At 34.3% G+C, this 19,302-nt stretch overlaps 1 protein-coding gene across 3 annotated transcripts in view; it reads right to left on the reverse strand.

Moving 5' to 3' along the window:
- Window positions 1-19,302, reverse strand: part of Arfgef1 (ARF guanine nucleotide exchange factor 1) — a 139,899-nt gene that overhangs the window by 49,326 nt on the left and 71,271 nt on the right. For all 3 annotated transcript variants that reach the window (XR_015442718.1, XM_087190423.1, XM_087190422.1), the window contains exons 15-22: window positions 16,827-16,938; window positions 16,152-16,357; window positions 15,394-15,478; window positions 11,547-11,718; window positions 9,266-9,417; window positions 4,682-4,810; window positions 3,681-3,839; window positions 3,297-3,447 (exon numbers count right to left, since the gene is read on the reverse strand). Coding sequence is in view for 2 of the 3 variants with exons in the window: in XM_087190423.1 (XP_087046549.1) it covers window positions 3,297-3,447; window positions 3,681-3,839; window positions 4,682-4,810; window positions 9,266-9,417; window positions 11,547-11,718; window positions 15,394-15,478; window positions 16,152-16,357; window positions 16,827-16,938 (1,166 nt within the window). In the remaining variant the exon portion in view is untranslated. The remainder of the gene's footprint in view (window positions 1-3,296; window positions 3,448-3,680; window positions 3,840-4,681; window positions 4,811-9,265; window positions 9,418-11,546; window positions 11,719-15,393; window positions 15,479-16,151; window positions 16,358-16,826; window positions 16,939-19,302) is intronic.

Below are 19,302 nucleotides of genomic sequence, written 5' to 3' on the forward strand. Positions count from 1 at the left end.
ATAGGGTACAAACTGTTTGCAAAGATCACATAAATTAGGAGTGTTGTAAATTTAGATAAAATCAATGTTTAATTAACTTAATCTAGTTTCAATGATACCATCTGTGGATGATTCCAATTTCATATAATTAGAATTTCCCTGTCATTTAATCTTCAACCCCCTATTTACAAATGCTTCCTGGCAACTCTACCTGTATGGTCTAACTTTCTCTTATTTAAAAGATCACTTTCTTTCTCTCGGTTTGTTCCATAAGTCAGATGGTAAAACAACAGGATCCCTTTTCTTTTGACTAATTTTGCACACTATCTATTCTACGCCTTTCCTACTCAGTTCAGGCTCTCATATCTCAGTCTTGGCTACTGAAACAGTTCCCTGGCTTACTGCTCTGCTACCGTTTATTCCTCTCTTCAATCTCTCCCTCACTCTCCTGCCAGATAACACTCCAAAATTATTACCTTCATGTTGCTCACTGGGATAAAGTATAAGGACTTCAGCCTAGCACTGAAGGCACTTATCTTCAACACTTCAACCAACATGTGTTTCCAGTCATGCTCTATTAAAAACTTACCTACCAGATCCAATTTGAGTTCTCAATAAAGCACTCCTCTCCATTTTTCTCATCTGTGTCTGAACCAAGTTTTTACTTAATAAGCACTACTGAAATCAGAATTATTTCCATACTGTTTCATACAAATTATCTTATGTATGTTAATGTTGCCTTCTTACCCAGATAAAATGTTATATATATTCTCTATTGAATTTTCAAATATTATCTTAGAAGAATGGAATGTCTATAATTCAAATTTAAAAATAATATACTATGTACTTTTAAGAGGTAAACTTTCATGTTCCCAAAAATAATTAAAGTTTAAAATTTTATCATAGAAGAAATATATACAGTTAGCTGCCCATTATGGGTGAGTTCTGCATCCATGGATTCAACAAACCTGGGATCAAAAATATTTAGGGGGAAATACTGCATTTTTTTTTGTACCGGGGATTGAACTCAAGACCTTGTGCTTGTGGAACAGGTGTGGTGCCACTGTGCTAAATCCCGGCAAGACTGTTTTTAACTGAACATGTATACTTTTTTTCCTGTCATTATTCCCTAAACAAAAGTGTTCTGTTTACGGAGCATTTACATTGTAGTAGGTATTAAGTAAGTCAGAGATGTTTTAAAGTAAATAGTAGAGTATGTGTAGGTTATATGCAAATACTACACCACTTTACATTAAGGACTTAAAAGTCCTTGGATATTGGTATTCTCAGAGGTCCTGGAACCTATCCTATATAGACACTTAAGGATGACTATATTCATTTCTGTTAATTTTGTTACAAGGAATATTTGCACAGATGCTGTTATTAAAGGAGAATATTGGTTTTAACTGGCTCCACTGTCTATACCACATCTTTTTCTAGCTTAAATTCTGACTTCTGCATCTTGCTCAAGAAAGTTATCTGCTGTCTGGGTAGGTGGGCACAGAGGGACACAGCTAGTAAGACATCTTCCAAATGGGCTGGATGGTCACCAACAAGACAGCCTGAAGGGTAGGCTCTGCCCAATTGGCACTAGCAGACTAGTTCCCTCAAGGGTCTAGACTCAAACTCAGAGTCTGATGAACCTGGAGGATGGAGAAGACTAAAAAGAAAAGTAGGTAACATAAGAGAAATCATAAATAAAAAATAAGACAGTTATTGGTCTCTGGAGTGGTCTGGAAGCTTGAACGGTTTTATATGTCCAGGTTTAAAATGTGTCATTATGTAAATCCTCCCAACCCCCTTTTTTTTTTAAGGTAGAAGGAAGGTCATTTCATATTCTTGCAATCTAAGTTACAAAACAGCACAATGAACAAATTAATTTTAATTCATTTCAAGTATATAGGCAAATATTCTCGTTTGACTAAAACTTTCAAGATAAAAATATTTTACTGCTGTTTTATTTTTTTAGTTTAACCTCATTCTACAATCCTACTTGCCAAAATTGAGCCCATGCAATTAACATCTATTATTATTCTGGCCTTTTATACACCTATGCCTTTTCAAAGATAATTTTTGTTGTATCTTATGCTACTTATTTTATAATGTTTAGAGTTAGACTTCCATGTTATGTTAAGTCATCATGAAGGTGCTCAGGCACTTCTAAATCTTGTTGTTGGATCACCTAGGAATCAGGTCTGCACCTGCATCTCCTAGCCCTCATGCTAACCCAACAGCTATGAAATCACTTAGGGGAAAGCTTGCACTGCTAGCTACTTCACCTGGACACAGCAAGGTACTAATTTTCCTCAGTACACTTTGAAGTCAGAACATAGTCCTGGTCTTTACTTCTTTCCCTATACAGTAGACACAATTTCTGTGTTTGAAATCTTTCTGGATTTCTTAAGAAGTTTTAACTGCCACCATTAACAGAAATCACTAAAAGATAAAAAATACCCCTAAATGTATAATCCAAGCCTTTAACAGGTAAATACACTTGGTTCTTGGGCATTTTCCTTCATGCTCTCTTTGAATCATGCCTGTAGATACCTTGGTTGGAGGTTCCGTGGATGGACTGAATATATGCAAAAATTTCTAGTAAACTGGCCATTGTGCTTAGTCCATCCATATATATTCTTATTTAACGTTATTAATCTTATGAGTAGATACTTCCTTTAGTTTGCAAAAGTGGAAGCCAAATCTCAGAAAGATAAAATTAACACGCATACAGTAAAGAATACAAAAAAATTCAAGCCTGAAAAAAAAGCATTCAAAGGTGAAAGTCTAAACCTTGCTCAATTCCTTGATGGAACAACTTCCATTTATGACTAAAAATGTTCAGTCTTTAACATTTTTGTATCTATTTTTGCTAATATTTTCTTTCTTCTACTAGATTGAATCTGGGAATTCCTGGCCATAAGAGCAATAGGGAAACCTTGGGGATAGGTTCCATATTGACAGAAGAGTAGGCCTGTAGTGTCTTTAAAAAACTGTGAATGTGAAAGCTTCCTCCAGTTGCCCCAAGTAGACCTATTATGTTATATAAGCCTTCATGCATTTATCTACTTAGTCTCAAGACAGGTAATTTATTTGCAACCTTTTCCCAGTCTCAAGTAGGATACTGAGAGTAAGGGTCATTTAATATTGTGAGCTATTCTAGGCAAAAAAAGACTCCTTTTCCTACTTATTCATCTTTTTCTTTACAAGGTTGGATGAAGGGCATTTAATCTAATTATAGTTCATTGGTACAATAAAGTGATTTATAACAGAGGTTAATAATGACTTTTGCTATTTTGTAAAAAGAATTTTAAAATTCTCACCTAGCCCCAGACCCACAAATTCATCAGGAGGCTGTTCTTTCGTCCCAGTAAGAGATCCTTCTCTCCCTCTCACTGTTCCCGAAATGTATCGAGGTTTCACTCCAGTTCCTATAAGTTGTGCCAGCTCCAACTGACTGATGCACTTTAGAATCTTAATTATGAAAAGAAAAAAAATTTTAATTCTCATATTCTCAAAAATACGTAAACATACATACTTAGGATTTAAACATTGGTTATATTATAAACCACTATAAAAAGTTGAATGTATCTATTTAAAATGCACTAAATTAATTTTTCCCCACTAATCCACATCAGTGATACAATATTTAGCATTACCTCAATTTTATAAACCAAATTGCAAAATTGAAAATAAAATGTTTATACCTCGTGCCATGAATTTCCTAAATAATTTCCATCTGTATGAGCCACGGTGATAAGTGTTTTTATTGTGTCAATATTCTTTTGCTTCATTTCAGTAATACCAGAACTTACTGTAAGTAAGGTAAATCTTGCTAGTGCCTGGACATATGCATCTCTTTCCAGCTACCAAAAAAAGGAAGGAGGAAGGCAGGAGTGAGGGAGAAAGAGAAAGATCTATTCACATGGCTGTAAATATATCAGACTGATCTAATTCCTTACTGACAAATTATTTACTTGTTTAGTAAGTTTTTAACTGACATGTCATGAATTTCATACAATACTGCAAAATACATTTTAAATTTTTAAATGATTATGCAGAAAACATAAATATCTAAAATCTTAAAGCAATGGAGATTCCAATTCAAGCTGAAATTTTAGTGGTAACAAATTCAAACACTGTTTCAACATTTTTAAGTATATGCAAAAGTACTAGCAAAAATCTGACAAAAAACTGCACTTTTTTTCTCTTCAGTGGGCTGTATTTTGTTATGTACAAAGCTGTAACACTCATAATTAAATAGGAAATGAGCTTTAAAAAAAGTTCACTTAAGCATATAAATTACTACTGGAAGGACTATTTTCATGAAAAATATAGACTAGATACTAGTTTCTCTTGTAAGAGAATTTCATAGGCTTATGTTATAAAAGTGTGAACAAATAAATGTTTAATAAAGTACTCAATACACTGACACTGAAAATCTTAGAGATTTTATATATAGCTAATATTCTATAGAGAAAAAGCTGTAACCAAAGATGATATAAATTTTAGAAAGATTGGTATAGAATTACACATTCTATTATAGTGCTTCAAAAACTTAAAACATGAAGATTAAATTCCACTGTAAGTTTGAAATTCATTTTTAATCAGTCAGATATAAAAAAAAGTGTTGTAAATGGAAGTATGGTAATGGCATAAGTAACACATGTTTTCTGGACTGGCTTACAAAGGTAAAATTCTTCATTACCTGAATGCTGAAAATGCATGCAATTCTGATTGCACATCTTATCCCTTCCAGGCAAAGAGAGGCTACTTCAGTATCATCACAATCTTGTAGTCCCACACTGAATGCAGCCAGAAAAGGTGTCCAAGCCAACTAGAAAAATTAAAAATTTATGGATATCAAGTGATAGTTAAATTTTATAATGTTACACTTATATTTCTCAAAACTTGCAAACTATACAAGATGTGAGAGAATTCTGAAAAGAAAAAATTAGATTCTTAGCATAGCATCTGGAAGGTTTTTTAGAATAAGGAGGCCAAATTATATAATGTTGTCTGGGCTTGAGTGGGAAAGTAAGAACATAAATTCAGTAATGATCTTACATATATTTTAAGAACAGGTTTTATAAACTAATAAAAAGGGGACTAATAAAGTGGCAGCAAATGATATACATAAAAAAAAATAAGGTTTATGCCTGACTGTGGAATTCATCTTTCTTTGCAAGCTTTGGCCCTTACAATAATTCACAGACTCTATTTCTAATGAAAATCCTTTTAATCATTTTTCTACTTGCAACAAACCACATTATTCTCTTTTCTTTAAACTTCCTCTGTAGACATAACAGCCTAATTTCTTTAAAAATTTAAATATTCTACCTTGAAATGGTGGTGAAAAAAAACCAAACTCTTCGATAAAATCTTCATTACAGATTGAGGAAGACAAAATATTCACTGCCTGAGCCATGTACGGTGATGCATGCCTGTAATCCCAGCACTCAGGAGACTGAGGCAGGAGTATTGTCATGAGTTTGAGGCCAGCCTGGGTTATTTACACAGTGAGTTCAAGGCCAGCACGAACTACATAGCGAGACCCTGTCTAAAACAAAACAAAACAAAACAAAACAAACTCACTGCTTTTAGTAAGCCATGGCCATCAAATTGAAAAGTGTTTTTACTAGTGTACTACAGAGATGACAACTGGAATTTTTAAAGGTCTATAAAGCTTTTTAAAGCATTTCTAAGGACACCACTCTTATTCAGTATAGTTCTGGGAACATTAGCGAGAGCAATCAGACAAGAGAAAGAAACAAAAGGATCAAGGATAGGAAAGGAAGAAGTTAAATTATCATTATTTGTGAATGACATGTTACTCTACACAGAAGACCCCAGAAATTCCACTGAAAGACTTGCAGATTTAATGAGCAAATTCAGTAGCACAGCTGGATATAAAGTCAACATTCAAAAATCAATAGACTTCCTGTACATGAATAACAAACTCACTGAGATAGAAATTAGGGAAACACCTTTCAGAATAGCATCCAAAAAAATGAAATATTTGGGAATCGATTTAACAAACGAAGTAAAAGACCTCTACAGTGAAAACTACATTACTCTGAGAAAGGAGACCAAAGAGGGTATCAGAAAATGAAAATACAACCCTGGTTCTTGGGTAGGAAGAACCAATAATAGCGAAAATGGCCATACTTCCAAAACTGTTATACAGTTTTAATGCAATTCCAACAGCATATCTCACAGAATTACAGAAAACAATCTTAAAATTCATTTGGAACCAGAAGAGACCTAGAATAGTAAAACCAATTCTGGACAACAAAGGCAGGGGGCATCACAATCTCTGACTTGAAATTATACTACAAAGCTATTGTGATAAAAACAGAATGGTATTGGCAAAACAAAACAAAAAAAACAGACCTGAAGATCAATGAAAAAGACCATAAAATGCAGAAACAACTCCAAACACAGCCACATTATCTTTGACAAAGGGGCCAAACACATTCACTGGAAAAATAAGATAGTTTCTTCAATAATTGGTGCTGTAAAAACTGGCTTTCCACATACTGAAACTAAAATTAGACCCATGTCTCTCATCGTGCACTAAAATAAAAATGGATCAAAGATCTAAATATTAAAACAGAAACACTAAATCTGCTGGAAGAGAGAACAAGTAGAACTCTTGAGGACAAAGGTGTAGGCAAAGACTTCATAAACAAAACTCCAATCTCAAGGGAAATAATACAAAGAATCAACAAATGGGATCTGATCCCACTAAAAAGCTTTTGCACAGCAAAAGAAATCACCAACAGAGTGAAGAGACAGCCAACAGAGCGGGGGAAAAAAAACTGTAGCCAGTTGTCTTTCAGAAAAAGGATTAATGTCTAGAACATACAAAGAACTGAAAAAACCCATATCCTTCCCCAATTTAAAGACCCAATCCAAAAATGGGCATCTGAAATGAATAGATACTTCTCAGATGAACAAGTAAAAACAGCAAATAAATATATGAAAAATGTTCAACATCACTGGTCATCTGAGAGATGCAAACTAAAACAACACTGAGATTCCACCTCACCCCAGAAAGAATGGCTGCTATCAAGAAATCAACCAACAACAAATGCTTGAGGGGATGTGCGGAAAAAGAAACCCTTTTCCACTGTTGGTGGGAGTGTAGACTGGTGCAACCACTGTGGAAATCAGTGTGGAGATACCTCAAAAACTAGGATTAGAGGTTGCATTTGACCCAGCTATTTCTCTTTTGGGCATCTTCCCAAAAGAATTAAAAGCAGCATACCACAGCAATATATGCACACCCATGTTTATAGCAACACAGTTTGTAATAGTTATATCTTGGAAACAACCCAAATGCCCATCAACTGATGAATGGAGAAAAACGATGTGGGTTTTTCTACACAATGAAGTACTACTTAGCCATAAAGAAGGATAAACTTGAGGCATTTATAGCTAAATGGATGCATGGAGACGCTATACTCAAGTGAAATAAATCGCACACACGCATAAATATAGCATTGTCTCTCTGGTGTAAGACAGACAGTGTAGGGGCCGGGGATTTAGCTTAGTGGTTCCGTTGCCTGCCTTGCAAGCACAAGGACCTGAGTTCGATCCCTGGCACAAAAAAAAAAAAAAAAAAAGAATAAGACAGTGTAAACAGGGACCAAAATGTATAATAGACAATATGAAAAAGGAAAAAACTGTTCAAAAGGAAGGGGAAACTAGAGAGGGGGGAGGGAAAAGGAAGGAAAGAAAAAGAAAAAAAGTGAGAAAACAAGGAAGAAATGGAAAAGGGGCTTTTGTAAATAGGGAGGGGAAGATGGGTTGAAGGGAGGGGAGGGGAATGGGAAAAAACAAGGAATCAAAATATGTCAGGTATAGGTACAATTTCCCTATGATGAATGTGATCATTATGTATATCTAAATTGTACTAATAACTGAAAATTTTAAAAATATATATTTCTAAGGAAAACAGAATTACTCAGAACTTTTTAATAGAATTTTTCTGTGTAGTGGAATTTTAGTAGGTTTCTTACTGTTCCCCCCCCAAAAAAAACTCCCCTAAAAAACCTGTTTGAAAAGAAAAGCAAACTAAAGATATGAGATCATTTAAAACAAAAGCAGCTTTATAAAATTTTATAATAACTACTGTGTAGGCTGAGGCAAGAGAATCCAAAGTTCACTGGGGCAACTTAGTGAGACCCTATCCCAAAATGAAATTTTAAAAGAGCTATGTAGCTCAGTGATAAAGCACTTGCCTAGAATGCATAAGGCCCTAAAGTTTAATCTCCAGCATAATAATACTAATGGTAAAGGTTTCTTATATTTCAACAATATTTTCTATATCATTCCAAAGAACAAGGCCAGCTATACTCCATTACTCCTTTTAGCACTGTCTCCCTAGCTCCCTCACTCTTGTCCCATAATTCATCAAGTTTTTAGAAAAACTCTAACACCCAGACCATGAATTAGGGATAGAATTACAAAATTTTAGAGCTGAAAATAAGCATAGAAATCTTACAGCCATCTTTTCAACCCATACAAATATGTAGGAAGAATGAGAGCTCAAATTAGGGTCTCACTCTTCTCAGGCAATCTTACCATTCTGTCTCACGAACTACAATATACTTCACCTACTTTCTCTTCAAACTTCACTATATTCCTTGCTACTTCTCTATAACCCTATGATGCACTGGTTACTCACTGCAGAATTTAAAGAAAGAGTAGAAAAGACTAGGAGAATGAAGAAGGAATGGGACCTGGGCTGGGGGTTTAGCTCAGTGGTGCTATCACCTACCTTGCAAGTGCAAGGTCCCAAATTCGATCACCAGTACCAAAAAAAAAAGGAGTGGGAAATCAAATTTCAAAGAGCCAGTAACTATCATTCTTACAAAATCTGCCTACAAACACAATGTTCCCTGGGTTCCTTACCCTACTTCTTGAGCTTCAGCATACTCAGAACCCTGGAAGTGGAAGCACTGGGACAGCAAGTGCTTCAGGATCACTTTGAAATCTGAACTAACACCAAAGGTTTAGGTATAAGTCATTCAGAGGAAAATAAGCCAATCATTAATGATCATTCTCTAAAACCTTTCTGTTCTCAACATTATACTTCTATTAATTACTTATTGTGTATCTGTCTTCTCATTTTATTGAAGAGATGTTTCTATCTACTTATGCCCCATATAACAAAGCTACAGCTTCCACGTTGAATGTGCTATTATCACTATACTTCAACTCAAAAAGATGCTTATCAAAACTGTCTAAATGTACATTGCAACCAAAAGTTATCAGTAATTCTAACCTTAAACATAGGTCTCACATGCTCCAAATGTGTTGCACTTGTAAAAGGTGCCTGAACGTGGCTCACGGCCTCCATGAGAGCTTTGGCTGTCTTGGCCATCTGTTCCATCTCTAAATTATATAGAAGTCTTCTTTGTTTTTCACTAGCTACATCTGAAACAATAAAACATTAGCATTTAACATATAAAGCATTTAGAAATGTTATTTCAATGTTTTACTATCAAATATCACTAATTAACATTAAGAACAGTCTTAAGTCAGACACAAAAGGTCACATATTATGTGATTCCACATATGTGAAAAACCCAGAAGAGGCAAATTCACAGAAAAAAAAGTAGACGGGTGTTTGCCAGGATGTAGAGGGTAAGGGAATGGAATGGTAAGCCACTGCTTAATAGGTTCAGGGTTTTATTTTGAGGTAACAAAATGTTTTGGACCTAGAGAGAGGTAGTAGTTGAACAACTTGGTGCATATACAAAATGCCAACAGAACCGTTCACTTTAAAATGCTTTTTAAAGTTCAAAAAATTTTGAACTAGGAGTCAGGAATCAGTGAAAAATCTATGAAGAGAGCAGGAACAACTTTAACAATGAAAGTGCTAGGGAAACAATCCAAACATGTATTAGAATAGCAGAAGCAGTAAGAGCAGTGGCATCCATGTACCACACACACTTGAATAATATTCCCCAAGTTGGCAAGAAAACTGGCACTAATATTACTGGATAATTTTAGTTTTTTTGGCACACCACCATCTCATTGATTTTCTACCACCATATACAAAAGTGGGATATGAGGATACTATAGGTAAGAGAACAAAAATTATATCAGACAATGGGCATCTACTTAGGAATAAAAATGAAGGCTTCATTAATATACTTCCTAAGTACAGACAAAAATAACACTACCAAATGAAACTGCTGATTGATATTGGATTATACTAAGAGTTAAGGATAACTTGCTTAAAATTTGACTTTGCCACTTAATCTCTTTAGGGGTAGGGCTTTAGGGGTAGGGATTGAAATAATTTTTATGCTAGAGTCAGCTCATAGTCTAATTCTCCTTCTTAATCTCTCTGGACTTTATCTTTAAAGTGAGGGAGGGGTGTGGTGGTGCACACTTGTAATTCCAGCACTTGGGAGGCTGAGGCAGGAGGATCACTGTGAGTTCAAGGTCAGCCTAGACTACATGGTGAATTCAAGGCTGGCCTGAACAAGATAACAAGACCCTGTCTCAAAAACAAAACAAAATAACTTGGATGTGGTGGCAGATGACTGTAATCCTAGCTCTCAGAAAGCTAAGGTAGGAGGATCACCCGAGAGTTGCAGGCTAGCCTGGGCTCCATACTGAGCCCAAAGCCACTCTGAATTACACAGTGAGATCCTTTCTCAAAAAACCAAACCAAAACAAAACAAAAAATGAGAGAATTTACTAGTTTCCTAGAATATAATTCCCTATAGTATTCTAAAAGATATTCTTGCTGACATTCTCTCGCTACTCTTCAGACTCTCAGAATTACTCAACTTTTGGAAATAATGTAACACACACAGACTTTATTGTTTCTCTCCTGTGAACAGAATTTTGCTACTGCAATTTGTTCACACTTGACATTTTATTTGCAAGTACAGGTACTCAGAAAGGCAAGAATCTTTCTATATTACAGTTACATTCTTTCATTACCCTAAGTGATTAGGAATGACCTATAGTCAAGTTTATATTGCTAATCACCAGCATCTACATGTATAGAGTGTCTAGAATGGAGCTGGACTCACAGTTGGCTCCTACTGCCAGTCAGAGCTAGGGACTTAACAGCGTCATAATTTGCAATCTGTGAACTAGTCACTTCCAGCTCCAATGATCCTAAACTTTTCCATCTCTTATGTCACCTCTATTTCCAGTTTCCATTTATGTATAATGACAGACAAAAAGAATTAAGAATTATGTTGCTTGTAGCTGGTGAGTCAGAAAAAGAGCTGATGCCTGACTATCGAGATTGTCCAAATAATCTCTTTGACCTCCAAATCCTTTACGAGATCAACTGTTAAATAAAGCACATATTAAATGCATACTAACATATGCAAATTAGTGTTACCATAATCATGTGTTATCTTTCTTCAGGATGTGGAAAAATACAATCACATCACCAAAGCGTATATTATGAAATTAAACAAAATATGATTCTAACTCATATTTACATGGGGTTACTTTATTTTTAAAAAGTAAGACTTTCAAGAACCCATGTTTTCCCCTTGAACAATCACAATTCAACTGATTTGTATACTTACTTTGTTTACTTGATTTTGTGGGGATTGTTAGTTCTTTTGTTTCTTTCATTGATATCTTTTTACCAGCTATTTCATTATAGATAGCTGACAGATACTCTTCAGGGAGGTCTTTACTGTCGTTGATACCTCTATTCATTTTAATGTACTGTTCCTTTGTCATTTTGTTTTTAACCTAGATATGAAAAACCATTATAATTCCTAAAAATTAACATAAAAATTCACTTATTTTAAGGATTTCAAGGGCCAGGGATTTAGCTCAGTGTTTCTGCCGCCTGCCTTGCAAGCACAAGGCCCCGAGTTCGATCCCCAGTACCAAAAAAAAAAAAAAAGAATTTCAATACTTATTTAAGAGATTTTATAAATACTCTGAGGAGCAGAAGTAGAAACTATTCAACAAACTATACATAAAATGATAAAAGGAAGTCACAGAAAACTAAAGTAATATAGAAAAGATCCATTTTCCAAACAGTAATTTACCTTGCTCTGACGTGGACATGAATAATTTGCAATAAGAAGGGAGAATAGATAACTGTTTTTGCCCAAGACTTAAGAGCTTTAGCAGTCTCTTAAGAAGGGTCACAATAACTACTGAAAACATACAATCAAAAAGATTCAAATCTTAGTTCAGAAGATTGTAAACATGTTGCCAATGAAATAAAAGTTGATTTTCTAAACAGGGGATAGAAAAATAAAAATAGGTGAAATTATTTAAAATCAGGTAAAAATTTGTATGACTGAGTCATCAAGGCAACTGAACGGTACTAAATGATCTGGGCAAAGTATTTTTGGAATGTTTTACCTTGTCTAAGAGTACCCTGAAGGGCCGGGGATTTGGCCCAGTGGCGCCCGCGCCTACCTTGCAAGCGCAAGGTCCTGAGTTTGATCCCCAGTGCCAAAAAAAAAGCCCCAAAAAGAGTACCCTGAATAGGATTGTTCTACTTAATAAAGCTGGGTAATACAAGTGCATAATCTGTAAGATAGTAGCCCTCTCACCAAACTTGTGAATTAGTACAGCAAAATGTTTGTATCTCTAAAAATTCAGCAAGATGACACTCAGAAGACCTATGTTTCTGAAGAGATATTTATTTAATTAAATACTCCCACCATCTTTCATAAAGAATTTAAAAGCAGGGCTAGGAATTTAGCTCAGTGGTTCTGGTGCCTACCTCACAAGCACAAGTTCCCAAGTTCGATCCCCAATACCAAAAAAAAAAAGAATTTAAAAGCAACTTTAAAGACAATGCGCATTGGTACAATGTGCATTAAAATACACAATATTCAAGCAAGTCATCAGAAGCTTGCAAAAATAATTTTAGAGGAATCATCATGTTCAGAACATAATTGATTTTTTTTGTTGTACCGGGGATCGAACTTGGGACCTTGTGCTTGTGAGGCAGATTGCAGAACCACTAAGCTAAATCCCTGGTCCCAGAGGACATAGTTGGAACATAGTTCTTTAAGTCCACATTACTATGCAAGCAGAATCCTTCTAATGTGTCAGGGAGGGTAGTAGGAGTGCTTTTCCTACAAAAATGTAAAAATATTACCATGGAATTTTTCAAATGAAACTTATCATTTAAAGAACTAAAGCTCTATAATATTACAACTTTATAAATCATCTTGAGTCATAGCACTATAAAAATATGAAAGTAAACAAATCATTTTACCTAAAGTTCTGATGGACACCTATTAAAAGACCACATAAGAGGGGCTGGGGATTTAGCTCAGTGGTTTCGCCACCTGCTGTGCAAGCACAAAGACCCAAGTTCGATCCCCGGTACCAAAAATAAAAAATAAAAAATAAAAAAAATAAATAAAAAACCACATAAGTACTGCCAATAAGAGGCAAAGGAAAATCAAAATCACTTGGAAATTCTGAGGATGGTAAAATGTTTTAGCTTCATGTTCATCAGAAAGAAGAAGGAAATCTTGACAGAAAATATGAAGTATTAATTGTCTATGCATTTAGGTATGGGTTCCCAGATATGAGTAAAAAATACACTGTTTTCAGGTATCCAAAATAAAGAATACTGTACACTTTTGCCACAGTGGGATTTCAGAAGCAGTATGAAACATAATTTACTTTTCTTCTTTTGATATCTTTTATGAAATACTCTACTCTTCAATTTTATTCACATATGCTTACATGAAGCTGTGTTTAGAGTTCAAATCATGTAAAGTTGGTTGTTACTACTGATGAAAATTAATGCAAACACACAAAAAAGTATTCTAAATATACCTCAAATCTTAAAAAAATTCACTGACTGGGCCGGGGATTTAGCTCAGTGGTTCTGCCACCTGCCTCACAAGCGCAAGGTCCCAAGTTCGATCCCCAGTACCAAAAAATAAAAAATTAAAAAAAAAATAAATTCACTGACTTATATAGAAAAGGTAGTCTAAGCATTAATATTTAGTTATAGAACATGAATGATGTAAGATCCCCTGAATTTACACTTCGAAAGCAATTAAGAATGGCAAAAATTAGTTTAAAGAAATTCCTTCAAAGTTATCTGTATTCATTATAAGTGATATCACTTGTTATAGTTTACATGATCCTTAGTTATAAATCACCTGGGCCCAAGATTATACGTGCAACTTTCTAATAGGAACTCGTAAGCTATTTTACCACTGCAGCCTGCACATCAGCACATGATACCAAATCTGACAACAAATGGTCTGAGAACAACCAGTTGCTACTGCCAGACTGGCCCCAAGCACATACATGTTTTGTAGACAGGAGCTCCAGCCCTGAAGGTAAAACATTGCTCTCAAGGCACAGCTGTCTAACTATGTGTTCAGAAACGTTTTAACAATTCTGTGTACTTCAAAACGACACAAGCATGTATATATGTAAATGAACATATGGCACAGCTACATATTATGGTGCTTATTTGCTTATAAAAAGAAATGTCTTTGAAAGTAGAGCCTTTAAAAAATAAGAGTATGCAAGTCTAGATTATAAATTCTATGATTTGAACTAAAAAATAAGACTAAAAACTATGGAACAATGACATCTAAATAAAAATTATCTGTAGACTGCCTTACAAAGCCACAGGAATAAAAGTGATCATGCTAGATAATAAAAGCCCTGGCTTTGACTACAATGCCAATGTGTCAAATAAAACAATGATAAATAACCAACTACATCTATGGTACATTCATAGTTATTCAACTCTGGTGTTTAAAACAAGAGTGAATTTACACACAATCCTTTCTCCTTATGTTAGCATATACTTTTCATATTACCTTGTGTGAAAATACACCAAAAAATCCTTATACTGTAAAGTTTAATCTCAAATTGCAAATTTTAAATTTTTTTTAGTTGTGACTGTATTGCAGTTATGTGTAAGCAGAGTACTTCTCTTTTAGAGCTATGTAAAACACATAGAGATGACATTTATGCTATGTGGGGCTTGCTTCAAAATTATCTGGGGGAAGGAGGGGATGTAAATAAAACGAGATTGCCATAAACTGCTAACTGCAAAGGCTGGACAATGGGTCCCATACTTTTCCCTCTATTGTTCAAGTTCAAAACATTAAAACAAAAGACAGTTTATGTATAGGGTTTTTCCATGTTGTGACAAGTACATACAAAAGACCTGTCAACATCATTTTAGATAAAAATTTATCGATTTTATACACCTGTCAATCATGAGATTAACAAATACAAATTATTATACTTTTAATTAGAATTACTACTAGAAATTACTTTTGTAAGATGTACAATTTTAACATACCAATTTGATAAATGGTTTAATTACATACAATAAAATTTTCAACTAGTACTTACTGAACTCAAAAGAACATGTTTAATTTTCATACTTTAATCTGATATATAAAAAAATACCTGTGGACTGTGAAGGTCTGTGGTCAACATAATAATTGAGTAAGCCAAAACATAAGCAGTATCTGCACTGGCAAAAAGAGTTTGTCTGAAAAAATAAATGTATTATGTTATAAACTTTATGGTTTTATACAGTTTCATTTAAGTATTCTAAAATCTCAATGCACTCTTTTATTAGTGCCTATTATACAAAATACTGGGTTTCATTTTAACATAGTCATATGTGCATATTACATACTTTGTTTATTTTCACTTATCTTTCTTTTTGCCCCTTCCCCCCAATTTTCTTTTCCAATTTGTCTCTCTTCTACTTTCGTGTAATCTGTAATTTAAAAATCTTTTTTTAATAGATTCCACATATGTGAGAAAAATTCTGAGTCTGGCTTATTTTTCTTAATATGATGATTTACAGTTAACATCCATTTTCCTGCAAATAATATATTGTTCTTTGCAGCTGAATAATATTCTACTGTATATGTATACCACATTTTCTTTAACCATTTATCTCAGGACTTAGATTCTATCTCATTTTAAAATTTTTTATGCATTTGTCATGTCATTTCCAGGTAGTAGACAATGTAAATTCTCTGTGGGAAGGGGATTATGTTCTAGTATTTTTGAAATGCTTCTTACCACAGTGTTATGGATATAGCTGACAATCAATAATCATCTGAAACCCAGTAATTTGTAAAACTACTAGGCACTAATAATAAAAGCAAAAAAAACACCCCACAAAAAACAAAAGATCATCTGAATCTTACCCTTGATTGCATTCTAGGTATCTTGCAGCAAATTTTTCCATTAATCGATCGATTTTTTGAGCTTCTCCTGGAAGACGAAATCCTTCCAGAAACATGCGAAGGGCTGAAACAAAGTCTTTTCCTGAAAAGTCATGTTGGTCCACATATGCATACATGACTTCTTTGTTAAATTTATCATTATCACCCAGGAATTCACCCACTTGAGTCTAAAGTAAAAACAATAGAAATTGGCATTCCAATGGCATATTATATTTGCTACACAGCCACTTAAAAAGCAAAAAATCTGTAAGAGCCACAGGTTTTTGACTACAAGGCTAACAATTTCAAACAGAAGGGTAAAAGTTACTTGTACTAAAAGTACTTATTGTGAAAAAAACCATGACATTCTGACTCTAGAAAATGTATAAACAAAATTTACATACTTACATAAATATACATTATATGTGTAATCGAAGCTATTGTTTATCTTTTTAGGAAAAGATTTTAAAGGGGCTATAATGTTTTATTAACTTAAAAAGGAATTTTACAAAAAAGTAATAAAATGGTATTTTTTTATAATACAGTTTTATTACTATTAATTTTACAAAATATTGTTAATTTCATACAATGTGCTTTCATACATACATAGACTATATTTTGATAATATCGACCTCCCCAAATAAATGATATTCTTACAGAGTCTAATCTTTCCTCTTGATGTAAGAATTGGGCAATATCTTCAGGTGTGGTGCCAAGCATCCCTTGTTCTTGGAGGTACTGTATTCCTCTCTTTGGTTTCTTATTAAATCTAGATGAATAGGAACATTAAAAAAAAAACTTATTGCATTCCTTGAAAAGAAGGTCTTAAACTATAGTAAATTAATTTTCTAATAGCACTCAGAAAACAGGAGCATATTTAATGTAATCAGAACATGAAGTACAAACATATTACATTGCATCAAGTTTTCTTAAAAAAGTCTCAAATAGAAAGCCTTCCTTATTGCTGATATGGATCGCTTTACACTTTTTCCTGCAGTATGGTATATTTTTGGTCCACCTCAACAGTGATACACCAGACAATTAGAAACAATGCCACAGAGTAGGCAAACTTTTGGTAAGGATGTGAATACTAAATATCTCATACTTTGAATATACTATATATAATCCTCAATCCTCAAGTAGCCTTGGCTCATTAGTCCAAATCAACTAAGACCTGCACACAGCCTTTCTCAGTACAGCTCAGCTTCATCTCATCTCCCCTTCTTTCAACTGCTCCCATACATTCGACAGAATCCCCTAAACGTAATGCAGTTGACAGAGACCATTCCTCTGCATGCCCTTTACTGGCTCCATTAACAGAAGAACTCTCCCTTATGCTTAAAGAACCAAGTCAAATGTCACTTAGTGCTTACAAATCATTTACTTCTTACTTCTATTATACTTTGATTTCTCATCACCTATCACTGGACTATTGCCAGGAGTTCTTAAACGGCCTATCTCTTATTTTGTTCACCTTCTAGTCCATGTTTCAGACCACTGGCAAAGTCCAAAACAGAAATCTGATGATACTATACATCTGCTTAAACCCTTCAACCGCACACCAGTGTCAAAAGGAGCAAGACAGTTCCTTTTGTGAATAAGGCTTCTGTAATTTACCTTCAACTCAAGGTTCTCCTCTCACCTTCTGTCACTCCCCCCTCCACCTTGCCCTGTCACGCTTAACAAATCTTCAAATGTCTTTCCTCTCCTCTGGTTCTGGGGCACATCATTCTCTGGAATGTTCTTCCCTGTTCTGTTCTAATGATTCCCCTGTTAAGTTCTAATTCAATCACAGCCATATTAAGATAATTAAAACAATTAGGGAGATTAAATTAAAGGTTTTAAAAGAACAAATGTCAGCTTAGGTGTGAACCAGTTAGAACTTTCTAATACTGCTAATGTGAATGTAAAATGATAAAACCATTTTGGAAAACAATATAGAAATTTCTTGTATTATTGTTAAGAACCAACAGTTCTGTTCTTAAGTTTTTACTTAAGAGAAATGAAAACAGATGTTCACAATAGATTTGTACATACAAGTTGACTGTCCCTTATCTGAAATTCTTGCGACCACAAGTATTTCAGATTTTGGTTTGAAATGCAATTGATCTGCAAAGAGGATAGCTACTCCTGCTTTTTTTCAGGTTCCTGTCACATGGAATATTGTTTTCCACCCTTTAACTTTCAGTCTATGAGTTTCTTTTTGAATTAAGTGTTTCTTGTATGGCCCCAGTTTCTAGAAACTCTAACTCTAAGTTTCTAGAAACTCTAATCAATTTTTAAAATGCAACAAAAAACATTTATTCAAAAAGTAAGAACATGTCACAGCAAAAGAGGTGATTAATAACTGAGATGGGTAATATGATTCTGGAACTGATTACATTTTTTATAAGAAAAAAAAGAAAAAAGAAAAACATCCTGGATGGAGAGGAGCCCATACTATTATATAAAAGCATAAACCGGCATGATATAATAATAAACAAATTTACAAGTTAGAACAATGAGGTGAAACACGAATGGTGAGGAATGAAGCTTAGAATCCAACAATGCCACATCTCAAGGTATTATCTGCTATCACAAGAAACCTTGGCTTTATTCTCTAAGAGCAAGATAAGGGAGAAACAGAAACAAACTCACTCAAGAAAAATTATCCTAATTAAATGTGAAAGAGCCTGCAGAATGAACAAGAAGTCAACTAAAAAGTTTTATTCGTCAAGGCAAGAAGTAGTGATGGTTTGACTTGTAAGAACAGCTTGTAAAAGATGGAGAAAATAGAACGCACTGCCAAAATATTCAGGAATAAAATCAACAGAACAAAGTGACAAATTAGATCCAAAAGTGAGAGGAAAAAAATCTAAGCTAACTCTCATGACTCTAGTTTATAAATTTAGAAGCATGCTGGGGTCATTAGCCTAAATACTAAATTTAGAAACAAGCAGATTTTGTTTGTCTTTGGTTTCTGGTAGTATCGAGCGGTTGAACAGAGACTAATCAATTGTGTTACAGACCAGCTGAGGGTGACAAACTGCAGTATCCAGTGGAGATTCTAATAGACAAGGAGAGATTAATCTGGATCTCTGTAGAGGTGTTTATGTTAAAAATAACAACCCTTGGGAGTTGTAAGATATTAGCA

The sequence above is a fragment of the Heterocephalus glaber genome, unplaced genomic scaffold (genome assembly GCF_053883595.1).
Source record: "Heterocephalus glaber isolate CG9 unplaced genomic scaffold, H.glaber_assembly_v1.0 deba00001553, whole genome shotgun sequence".
Classification (NCBI taxonomy): Eukaryota; Metazoa; Chordata; class Mammalia; order Rodentia; family Bathyergidae; genus Heterocephalus; species Heterocephalus glaber.